At 40.0% G+C, this 12,674-nt stretch overlaps 1 protein-coding gene across 3 annotated transcripts in view; it reads left to right on the forward strand.

Moving 5' to 3' along the window:
• The window catches only part of TUBGCP3 (tubulin gamma complex component 3), an 83,430-nt gene that overhangs the window by 43,020 nt on the left and 27,736 nt on the right, over nucleotides 1-12,674 (forward strand). For 2 of the 3 annotated variants that reach the window (XM_072782358.1, XM_072782356.1), the window contains exons 12-16: nucleotides 4,395-4,505; nucleotides 4,808-4,916; nucleotides 7,908-8,097; nucleotides 9,390-9,525; nucleotides 10,284-10,352. In XM_072782358.1, the coding sequence (XP_072638459.1) occupies nucleotides 4,395-4,505; nucleotides 4,808-4,916; nucleotides 7,908-8,097; nucleotides 9,390-9,525; nucleotides 10,284-10,352 (615 nt within the window). The remainder of the gene's footprint in view (nucleotides 1-4,394; nucleotides 4,506-4,807; nucleotides 4,917-7,907; nucleotides 8,098-9,389; nucleotides 9,526-10,283; nucleotides 10,353-12,674) is intronic. The other variant, XM_072782357.1, reaches the window with a different exon arrangement.

Below are 12,674 nucleotides of genomic sequence, written 5' to 3' on the forward strand. Positions count from 1 at the left end.
CTGCTTGCTCAGAAAATTACCCTCCTCATTTCTGTTTTTAGTAGGGAGGCTTGGCATTTGTCCAACAGTTAATGAGAAATCATGGTACAATTATGTCACTTTTCTTCTGTTTTTTCTGTGTTTGACCCATGGTGAAAATCAAAGAAACTTGAGTGGAAAATGCATCAATGAAATAAAAGCAATTATGTTCTGGCCTTGGTTTTTTTTCCTCTATAACTATATATTTTTCAGAGGATTAATTAAATGCTAGGGTGTACCTATTCCTCTTGGTGTTTGCTGGGAGAGTGATTGCACACAACTTTGCCCTCAGATGAAGTGATGCTTTCATAATTTCGAAAGACTGAATTGTCTGAGTTTTTTATCTTTTAAAATAGTCTTATCGCTCTTACTGATAAAAACTGATAAAAACCTGACTGCGCTCTATCAGGGTAAATTAGTGGGTTTTTTTTGTAGAAACTAGCTCTTTAAGTGAATAACTCATAAATACAATTCATATGCAATTCATCTGATGTTGAATGGTAGGCTACAGAGCAATCATAGCGTGATGATTGGGTGACCTTTCAGGTTACTCATGGTGGGCTTGTAACATTTTTTAAATTTTCTGTCAGCGATAATTGAAGTATATCTTACAAAGTGATAATAGCTTCATTATAGTAGGACCAGTTATTCCTCAAAGCAGTCACTAGTTATGTGTTTAAAATTAGGGAATATAAATTTAAAAATCTAAAATATAAAAATCAATAAATACTTTTATAATTTCAATTTATACCTAAAAATAAGAAATTTGCATTGAAAATACAGATAGTGCTCTTACCTTCATGGCCATAAAATATTGGCATTTATTCAAATATCTACTTACAAAGGAGATTGACTGTAATTGATATCATCTAGCCCTGACTTAACAAGGATTGAATATAAGACGTTAACATCATTAAAAACTTTGTTTCCGGGGATCCCTGGGTGGCGCAGCGGTTTAGCGCCTGCCTTTGGCCCAGGGCGCGATCCTGGAGACCCGGGATCGAATCCCACATCGGGCTCCCGGTGCATGGAGCCTGCTTCTCCCTCTGCCTGTGTCTCTGCCTCTCTCTCTCTCTCTCTGTGACTATCATAAATAAATAAAAATTAAAAAAAACAAAACAAAACAAAAAAAACTTTGTTTCCTTAAATATTTATCCTTGGGAGTAGATTTCTGTGAACAGAAGAAAATATCTTTTTTCTTTGATTGCCTTGGGAAAGTGATCTTACTGAAAAGTTTTTTTTTTTTTACTGTCACCATATGTTCACTCATTGGCTTGAATTACTTAGTTCTTTTGGATAGTATTTTTTTCTGATTTAAAAATACTAATTGAAAATTTTTGAGCCTGTTAACAGAAAAAGTTTATTTTTATGAAATTACTATTTCATCATGAATAGATAACCTGTTAATATATTTTCTGTATTTCTCTGTGTCCATTTCACTGTGTATACTTGGAATTTTGTAACCCTTTAACTTTTTTTAAAATTTAAAGTGAACAATGAGAAAAACCTTTCCAGCCCTCATTGAATATATTTCTGAAGCATATGATTTTGCATTCCTGCTTTAACCAAATAAGGTGTTGTTTTTTTTTAATAATGAAAATTCCATGCTATTAAATTTTATTCTTCTGTACCAAGGCTTTATAAAGCATGATCTCTGAAACTGCTGTATAGCACATAAAAGTGTATTTTGTGGATATATTCTTTTTTTTTCCCCTGGGAACAAGATCTGTTTTGTTTTTTTTTTTCCAATAAGTTCTCAGTTTGTGATAGTTAAGAATGAACTTTAGTTTTAATGACTACATGATACTATTTTATAATTTGTTATATATTCCTTTGTTTTTAGTAGTGTATTGGAAAGTGTAATGTACCCTGGCCAAAAATATATTACTCCAGTAATGCAAGGATAATATTCATAATTTTTTCATTTATATTCACAAATGAAACTGGCTTGTAGTTTCCATTTTGGGTATTACTATTATTATTATTATTTTAGATTTATTTATTTGAGAGGGAGAGAGTAGGGGAAAGGGCAGTGGGAAAGAGAGAGAATCCTCAAGGAGACTCCACACTGAGCCTGGAGCCTGATGCAGGGCTCAATCCCAGGACCCTGAGATCGTGACCTGAGTTGAAATCAAGTCGGCTACTTAACCTCCTGAGCCACCCAGGCACCCGTTTTGAGTATTATTTTTATAAGGTTGTGCTAGTGTTATAGAGATCCATAAAATAAACTCAAGCAATCTGTGTATCTTTCTGTGGTCTAGAATACTTCAATGTAACAATGTCTTTTTTTTTTTTTTTTTTTAAGTGAAGTAGGCATTTTACATTTCTGATTTTAAGTTCTCTCCTTGGGTAAATAAATTTTGGTTATGTTTTGCTAGGAAACCATTAATTTTATATTGTTATATAATTACTACAAATATTTTAAAATTCATTAAATACATTTGTCTCTGTGGATATACTTTCCCGAGGGTTGTATGTTGTTCACCTGGTGATTTGGAACTTATGTAAGAATGACCAAAGAGGGACTTTAGGTATGTTATGACTTCAGTGGATTTTACAGTCCTGCTAGGGAGCTGAGTGCTATTGGTCACATGGTCAGTGCTGAGTCTCAGACCATTCAGCTTCTAACTTAAAACAGTACCAACTACTGAGGTTCTGGTTCAAATGCCATTTCTCCCTAAGATGACCTAGGGCTCCTTGGGTGAGTGGCCGATTCTTGGTCTAGGGGAGAAGGAAGATGAGCCTAGTGCATCTTCCATACCAGAAGCAAGGAAGACTAAAGGTCAAGGCTAAAGGACTTTGCAGCTAGCTTGAAGAGGCTCCTGTCATCCCAGAATGGGAAACCTGGAGTGCCAATAAGGATAATAAGTGTATGGACTGGAACACAGATGCATATAACTCCATGTTCATGATGATAGAACACCATTGGAAGCTGGGAAATAAAGATGTTACCAAATACCTCAGCCTCTCTTGACCTGGTCAACTTTCTTCCCTTTTAATCTATTCATAAAATTAATGACCGCGAGAGTTTCTGATGAGGCGTCCTAGCTCAGAGGGAAAGACAGTGCATTCAGAAGAAGGTGCTAGCTGGCTCAACCACTAGACGAATGCCATTCAGAAAGGAAACCTAGACCCTACATCATGTCCAAGGTAAATCCTAGAGGGATGAGGAACCTGAGCTATGAAAATAACATGGCAGGAATGCTGGAAGAAAATTATGTTGGATGTCTGTGTAACCTAGGAAGACAAGAAACTCAGAAGCCACACAGGATTATGTTTACCTACACAACAAAAATGGAGCAAAGCAAAAACATGAAACATCCTGTAGATGTTGGTAAATGATTAACTTACAAAACTTTGTAATACTTGCCTCACAAATGGTCATGATCCCTAATATAACAAACAGTTTTCATATATTGATGAGAAAAGGACAAAGTCAGTAGAAACATGGGTTGAGGAGGAGATGAAAGACAGTTTACAGGAGAATAAAAGCAAATGACCACCCATATGACGAAAACCGCCCCAACTTCTTTTGTCAGAATAATAACAGTACAAGCAGCCATGCTTTCACCAGCTGATGGGCAAAATCTAGAATGGCGCATCCCACTTGTGGGAATGTCTGTGGACACCACTGTATGGAAAGGAAGGCTGGCACATCTGTAAGGATTAAGAATTGCTTTGACTCAGCGGCTATTAGAAAGTGAGTTATAGAGCCAAAAGCACTAGTGTATTAGGACATGACTGAAAAATGAGAGTGGTGCCCTTATTGTGGTAGGAGATGGGCTAGAATCAGTAGCAATTTAGCTCTATTTTACCCCCCCACTCTCCGTGCCCTTTCTGTTGTCAGGAGGCAAGCTGGTCGGTGGGGTCAGCAAAGGTGTTGAGCACTGAATGGGGAAGAAGCTTCTGAGCAAAACGGTGGTTCTCAGAAAGGTCACTTAACGGCAGTGCTGCTTGGTAGACTGGTGCTGCCTGCCTGCCTGCCTATCTGTCTACATTAGCCTGTAGCCAGCAGTCCACGAGCAGGGTATGGCAGTGTTGGCCCCACTGTGTTCCAGACTCGCACATGGACCTCTGGGCAGCGGCCCTCACACCCAGACCCTCATAGTTAGCAGAGGTTACAACAGATAATCCTCTTGAGGATCGTAAATCTTCAGGAAAAAACCTGTTTCATTATACTTCCACTTAAAAAGCCTGGGACATCTAATCATTTAGAGAGTGATGTAGCTAAAATGCTTTCTAAGACCAGTTTCGCTGTATAAAGGCTCAGTCTCCTGTATCTCAAGAGCTTGGCTTTCAGAATGGCTTCTTCCATGTTGCCGTTAGTGGGTAGTCTGCCGTGTCACATTCTGATGTTGCTATGTCTCTTTTCTCAGTTCTTTGTAGCCTCAGATCCAGCAGTTAAAACAGACCGGCTATGGCAGGACAAGTACACCTTACGGAAATCGATGATCCCTTCTTTTATTACAATGGATCAGTCCAGGAAGGTAAGGCCAGAAGGGAGATTCGTGGTTTTGATATTTTAATCTGTATCTACCTGTATGTGCCTGCATCAGGTGACAAAACTTATCATCTTAAAATGTTATTGCATTATAGAAGTGTGTATTAATTGAATGTGTTGACCTATAAATATGTGTGTGTTAATAATGTCTTTTTAGAACTCACTTGATACTTTCCCAGATATTCTTGTTAATTTTTAATTAATAGTTTGTTGCTCAGGAATATTTGTGGTAGTTGAATGATCAATGATTTTTATGTAAAAGTAACTCTAGGATGTTTTCTTTTCTAGGTCCTCTTGATAGGAAAATCAATAAATTTCCTGCACCAGGTTTGTCATGACCAGACGCCCACCACGAAGATGATAGCTGTGACCCAGTCTGCGGACTCACCCCAGGATGGTATGATGGTGATCGCTGTGGTGAGGGTGTTGTGTATATATATTGCTGGAAGCATTTTTTTGTCCAATAGGACTGACACGTTTTCTGAATTGTTATCCAGAATACCTTAATATATAGTGTGATATGTGTAAAATATTACTATGTAAATTTTGAATTCCCTTTTTTATGTGGACTTAATAAGTATTGGACTAGGTGTGGCTGTTTTATTCATAGTAAATTACTCTTAGTAATCTGTATTATTTTTAAAAAATGGTACAGCGATAGTTTGCTGAGATAAGAAAGGAAAACTGTTGCTCTTGGTGGCTGCACCTATGACAGAGGCTCATTCAGGAATCAGCAGGAATTCACAAGTGTTGATTGTATTCAGAGTGCTGCCCTGCTCTAGATGTTCTCTGGTTCCCTCATTCACTATTGTCCTCTCCTACTTTTCGCATCATTGCATGGTGTTTTGTGCACGGACAACTTTCTGGTCTTGGCTGTTTCTGTTCGCGTGCTTATTCTGACTCACGCTGCATATGGCACAGCGTGGCAGGTGTAGGCAAGATGATACCAATTATTGTACATGACGATGACTGTGCCTTTCATTAGCTTACAGTCTAGCTATGAAGATAAAACATGGAAAATAAAATGAAATAATGAATAGTAAATAGTAAAAGATAAGAAGTGCTAAATGAGATGTATGGATAAATTGCTGTAAGTGTACAGTGCTGTAGGGTTGGTGGTAGGCGACTATGTGAATGCTAGACACCAGAACTTTTTCACCTGGCATCACCAAACTTTGTACCCTGTGCTGGTCCTCGCCTCCCCTCAGCCCCTGCGACCTCCACTTGACCCTCTGCTTCTCTGAGTTGGAAAACTTCAGATTCCGCAGACAGGTGATACCAGACAGTGTTTCTGTGTCTGCATTATTTCTCTTACCATAATGTTCTCCAGGTCCATCTGTGTTGCCACAAACAGCAGAATTGCCTTCTTTTTTTAAGGCTAAATCATATTCTCTTGTGTACATACGCCACATTTCCTTTACATATTCATCTGTAGATAGACGCTTGGGCTGCTTCCATATCTCATACTTAGGAGATTACTTAATGCTGCAGTGGACATAGGCTGCATGTATCTTTTAGTGTTTTTATTTTCTTTGGGTAAAAAACCAGTAGTGGAATTACTGGATCATATGGTAGTTTTTTATATTTAACTTCTTGAGGACCTTCCATACTGTTTTCCGGAGGGTCTGCAGCAGTTTGCATTCCCGCCAAAAGTGCATGAGTGTATCCCTTTCTCCGCATCCTCACCAACACCTGTTGTTTCTTCTGTTTTTGATTCTGGCCATTCTGACAGGTGTGAGGTGGTACCTCCCTGTAGTTTGATTTGCATCTCCCTGATGATGAGTGGTGTTGAACATCTATTCATGTACATTTTGGCCCAATTTGATTTTTAGTATCTGAGAGGACTCACTAGATGAGGTCTCCAAGGTATTGGAAAAGCTATGTTGAAAATCCAGACTGAGGTCAGGGCCAGCTGTCGGGCTTTGGGAAGTGCCTGCGTCACCATGCTGGTTAAAGACAGGGCCCCTTAGTGTAGTGAATACTCCAGCTGTTGGGGTCAGATGCCTCTCCCTCCTTGCCCCAAGTGCATTCATCACAGACAATTTAGCATATACTTCTTAGGGATGCACAGACCCCAGTTCTTAGAATAGAGAGAGATGTGACCCAAGAACAGATTTTTGGGAAATACCCCTGTTGACAAGGTAGAATAATGAAGGAGAGCCAGGAGACTTGTGTTGACAGATTTTGACCTTTCCCTATCACCCAGAGAAGACAACTAGCTCAGGCCACACAGTGTGGTACCTGTGCTCACTGTGGAGACGTGCAGACAAGGATTTTTGCCAGTGAGGCAAAAGTCGTTGTGAGGCCTGCAGTCGTGCCTGGTGGATTGTGGCTAGTATTGAGTTCCTGGACTGCTCCCCTTGGTTACGTTGACGACAACTCAGCCCCTGTCCTCCCTGCGGCTTTGGGCTACAGGGCAAGGGTTTCTTTACCATTAGGCTAGGAGTATGGTTGGAAAGATAAAAGATAGGAAACCTGGAAAGACCGACAGGAACACAAAAGCAAGGGGAAAAGTTGAATTTGTATTTCACATTTGAAAAATTTTGAATATTTGAAAAAAAAAAAAAGAAAGAAAAATTTTGAATATTTGGAAGTGTGACCAAAGAGTAGAATCCAGTTTTACAAATGAGAGTGGAGGATAGGCCCCAACTGTTAAGTGTTGTCATAGTTTTTAAATAAAATCAAATACTTAGTTTTATAAACTGTCTTGTGCCATAGAAGTGTAAGTTAGCAGGAAAAAGCTCTAGTATGTGTGTAATATCCTTGCGCTGTTTCTTTGCAGTATAAAACTATGGAAACGTTTACTTTTTTATGTTACTGCTTGGAGTTAGGTCTGCTTTTATTCCACGTTCTCTGAAAAATCTCCCCACACGTCTTCCCCCATGGTTAGCTTCATGTCGTGGCTGCATGTGACAGCACCAGACCTTCAGCCAGGCTAGCCATTCACAGAGCTCACTCTTTACATGTGCCATCCTGTTTGTTCTTGAGATGGGTTTCAAAAGTGTCATGTAGGCACGTGTGGGCGATTTCAGCATTGAATACCTCCCTTATACTGCACTTTTCATCAGCGTGTTTTAGTGTGGTTTTGAGTTCATTACACTGTAGAGGATAACTTGACCTTTATATCTGGAAATGACCAGCTGATATTGGGGCTCCTCTTTCTGGTCACAGTACACAGGCTGCTTGCACAGACGGCCACACAGCAGCATTTCCAGTTTCTGGGGCTTGGGGCTCACACCTTCCTGAGCACACACATGGCCTGTCATATCTGTCTCCGAGGCCATTTGTGGGTTTTGGCAATGGCTTTTGTACGTGGCAGCCTTTAGTTTTATCTTTATTAAAATACAGATTATAGACGTTTGTGTACTTCTCCTTTTGTTCTTTACAGCTGCAGATGTGTTCACAGATTTGGAGAACGCATTTCGGGGGAAAATTGATGCGGCCTATTTTGAGACCAGCAAGTACCTATTGGACGTTCTGAACAGAAAGTACAGCCTCCTGGACCACATGCAGGCGGTCAGGCGGTACCTGCTTCTTGGCCAGGGGGATTTCATAAGGCACCTAATGGATTTGCTCAAGTAAGAAGACTCTTTGCATTTTTATGAATACACATAGATTCAGCATGATAAAGAGTCTTAGGGTTCTTGTTTTAAAGAATCAATGGCATTAGAGGAAAATGTGTTGAATCCTCTTAGAACATCCTAGTAAGATGAAATCTGAAGAGATAAAGTTCTCACATAGAAGTCCTTTCATTTGTTCGTTTCCCGTGCCTTGGAGATACTGTGGCACTGACAGTCCAGTGTCCAAAGGGTGTGCAGTGGGTCACCCTTAGAATCGTGATGTCCATATGTGTGATTGTTCTGATTTAACGAGGATCTCTCTTCCCATCGGATCTCTGCAGGGGATTATATAATAGTTCATGTTGCTACAGGCCAGACTTCAATTAAAAACTTTATTTTTTAACATATGTGGCACATGTAAGTATTTTCAAGTGAAGCAGAATCAAAATTAATTTTTTGAGACTTAAGTGTTTAACTTTCCAAAACACTTGGCAAAATTCTATTGACGGTCAATTTTGTGAAACTTTTTTTTTTTTAAATCATTTTTTTAAAATTTTTATTTATTTATGATAGTCACAGAGAGAGAGAGAGGCAGATACACAGGCAGAGGGAGAAGCAGGCTCCATGCACCGGGAGCCCGATGTGGGATTCGATCCCGGGTCTCCAGGATCACACCCTGGGCCAAAGGCAGGCGCTAAACCGCTGCACCACCAGGGATCCCAATTTTGTGAAACTTTTTAAAGATTTTATTTATTTGAGAGAGAGAATGTGCATGCATGTGCGTGTAGAGAGTGTGCGTGCATGTATGCGCGTGTGCTTGTTCACGCTCTGGGGGAGGAGCTGAGGGAGAGGGAGAAGCAGGCTCCCCACTGAGGAGGGAGCCCGATGCAGAACTCAGTCCCAGGACCCTGAGATCATGACCTGAGCCAAGCTAGTTGCTTGACCCACTGAGCCACCCACGTGCCCCTAATTTTGTGAAACTTTTGTTCTCATATTGTAGTTGTTTCTTTTTCATTTTAGTGTTTATAATCTGAACTCTTTATGATTTTGAGTTTTTATAAATCTCATTAAGAATTCAAGTAACAGGGGATCCCTGGGTGGCGCAGCGGTTTGGTGCCTGCCTTTGGCCCAGGGCACGATCCTGGAGACCCGGGATCGAGTCCCACGTCGGGCTCCCGGTGTATGGAGCCTGCTTCTCTCTCTGCCTATGTCTCTGCCTCTCTCTCTCTGTGTGTGTGACTATCATAAATAAATAAAATATTAAAAAAAAAAAATTCAAGTAACATTTTATTTTTTAAAAATCTGTTAAGACCAGAACTTGTCCGTCCAGCTACAACTTTGTATCAACACAACTTGACTGGAATTCTCGAAACTGCTGTCAGAGCCACCAATGCCCAGTTTGACAGCCCCGAGATCCTCAAGAGATTGGACGTGAGGCTCCTAGAGGTACTGTGGTCCTGGTCCTGTGTAGGCAGTGAGCTCCCTGGCCAGCCCTCCCATCAATGTTCCCTGTTTAAGTGCATGTAGTCTTACCTGGTGGATGGGGGTTGTGCCTGCTGCTGTGTAATCTTAGGTGGGCATAGAACACGCAGTGCTTACCACAGGCCTGGCAGTGCATTGTGTAGTTAGCCTTACTCTTGTTAATGGTAATGTTGCAGAAGCCACAGGTATGATACCTGTTGGACGTTCTGAACAGAAAGTAATAATAATATATATCAAAATAATAAGATTTATCAAAAATCTATGTTTTTAATTTCAGTTTGATAGAAGATGACTTTTCTTTGGGGAATGAATATCAGAAACACTGTACACTGTTTGCTTAGCTATGATAAAGGACCATTAGCAGAGCCTGTTGGGTTTTTAAAATGTTGACTTTTAAAGGATTTGGGACATATAAGGCAGTGAGTTTCTGCCATAAAAATACGGTGACAAATTTGAAACAGATTTTATCATATTCATTCAAAAATACGCCATTCTTTCCACAGTATCTGTAGAGCACCTCTTAGGTGCCTATTGTTTCAGTGCTGAGGGTACAGGAGTTGGCAAAAAGATGCAGTTCTCATGTGGCTAATGCTCAGAACTATTGAGCATTTTTCCAAAAATTGGGCTTTATTTTGCTGCCTTTTCTTTGAGGACTGGCTGGATCCTTTGGCAGGAAGCCTAGCACTGGTGGGAAGGCCTGCAGTTTGTGTTTTTGCTCCCAGGTCTCTCCAGGTGATACCGGGTGGGACGTGTTCAGCCTGGACTACCACGTCGATGGGCCAATTGCAACGGTAAGGCAGTGCTGGGTGATGTGACAGCAGCCACGGCTCCTCACATTGCTAGCTGTCATGTTGTTGTAGAACTGGCCATCTTCTCAGTGAGCTTCTAGTGCAGGCGATTGCTTAACATCTGGGTGAGACCCACCGAATGAATACTGAAGCAACAATCGCTATGTGTTTTAGATGATCATTAATGAACACTGAGATGGTCTATAATTTTAAGGATTCTTAAAAATACCATTTGTTCCATCCTAGGTTTCAGCAGGTATTTAATAAACAGATTGCTTGTTGTGCTCCACTGTTATTAGACCATGGCTACTAATTCAGGATAATGTGAAAGGAACCACAAAGTGTATTTTACAGGAGTCACGTTTTTACTGTTTAGATCAAATATACTTAGCATTCATTGAAATGGACGGGAAGAGGCTGTACGGTTATCTGTTGTGCATTTGCTGCGCCTCACCAAAGTGCTATTTCTGTCCACGTCAGTCCAGATGGGGAGGGGTGTAACCCCAGGAGCTCTTTGTGTCTGCAGTTAACTGAGCCCCTTCCTTCCGGGTGCATGCTGTTATATCATACCAGAGTAAACTCCTTTGCCAGGAAATGTCCTTGAGCTGACTTCAGTCATTTTACATCTGAAGGAGGACATTCATCTCTTTAGATTATTGGGAAAAAGACTTTGTTAAGAGGTAATATAACTTGGCTCTAAAATTACTCCAGTTGTGAGCCTCACCCCCACCAGGCTGCTTTCCAGGGCGTCCTCTCCCTGCTCTTGCTGTGCTGTTGCAGCATGCTTGCTGCGAGATGGGGGCTCCCAGTATGTGAATGCAGAACTGCTCTCCTATTTAATTTTTTGTCACATTCAAATTACTTTTTTTCCTCATTTGACTTGTATCCTGAATAGTTGTAGATACTTATTTGTTAAAACATTCTGTTGTGGAGCTCTTGGGTGGTTCAGTCAGTTAAGCGTCCAACTCTTGATTTCGGCTCAGGTCATGATCTCAGGGTCCTGAGTTAAAGCCCTGTGTGGGGCTCCCTGCTGGGCATGGAGCCTACTTTAAACAAAAAATTCTGTTCTATACATTATTATTTAAATCCGAAACTTTGATATTATCTACTTTGTTAATGTTGAGTACGTTGCATATTATTTTTCTTAGTATAAAAGGTACCATAGTAAAGTATTTCTTATTTCAGAGTAAGTATATATATGTATATGTTCCATATACACAGTTCCTTAATTATTTCACAATATTTCAGATTTACTGAGCATACAGTTAAAAGTGGCATAGCTTTGTATATAAACACGTGGTTATGCAGTATATTTTTTAAATTTTAGATTTTTGAAAGCTCTAGTCAAAACAGTCAATAGAAGAACTTTGTTACACATTTATTTTTAAAAAATTTAGGATGGATCTCTGTCTATGGCTAACAAGTCACCTCCCCACTCCAGCAGCTGGAGGGCACGCCTGGGAGGCTACTCTGGGAAGGAGAGCAGGGCTGGTAATGAATTAGCAGGATGTGCTGGGGACATTGTATGGGAGGTGATGTCTTGCACATCTGGCTTTTGCTGTTCCAGTCCTAGGGCAAGCCTCTGTCTCAGCTTGTTACATTTTCAGCTAACTGGAATATTTTATTATTAAAAATACACTTTTAGATCAAATTTTGGAAGAAAATGGATTTTCCTCTTTTTCCTTATTAAACATTATATCGTCTCTGTTTCTTTTCTCATTAATTGAGATTGTAATTTTTGTAGAAAACTGAATTATGAGGACATACCTTATGTTAGTCACATGATTTTTATCTTTTATGACAGTATAATTTTAACTTCTTGCTAATTCTGTGAAGAAGGACATGTAGAGATTATCTCTCATCTCCTCACTTGGGTACTGGGTGGGATAAAATCCTTCAGTTCTTTGTCCTTGATCTCCAGGGAATTAAATGAGGTGTCGGAAACTTATTTAATGTTTTTTCTGAACTGTATACTGCATAGGCAGTGAACTGAAAGACCATATACATGGCAAAATGAAACATGGAGGGTATTTCCCCTATACAAATGTAGTGGGAAGGAATGTTTTCTCTGAAACAGTTACTGTTTTTAAAGAATTGATTAAACTGGATGTTTAAACTGCACATTAAATGTGCTCTGGGAAACCTGGCACTTAAAGGGTCCCTTGAAATAGCATTTGTATAACAAAGATTTCTTTAATTCATTTGTAAAATTGTTTCCTTCAGTCACTGTTTATAGTTACAAAAACAGTAGTGTGGGCAGCACAGCAAAATAGATAATCCCCAAAACATTCACAGTTGATTTCAGAGTCCATTCAAAACAGTTCC

The sequence above is a fragment of the Canis lupus genome, chromosome 17 (assembly GCF_048164855.1).
Source record: "Canis lupus baileyi chromosome 17, mCanLup2.hap1, whole genome shotgun sequence".
NCBI classification, from domain to species: domain Eukaryota; kingdom Metazoa; phylum Chordata; class Mammalia; order Carnivora; family Canidae; genus Canis; species Canis lupus.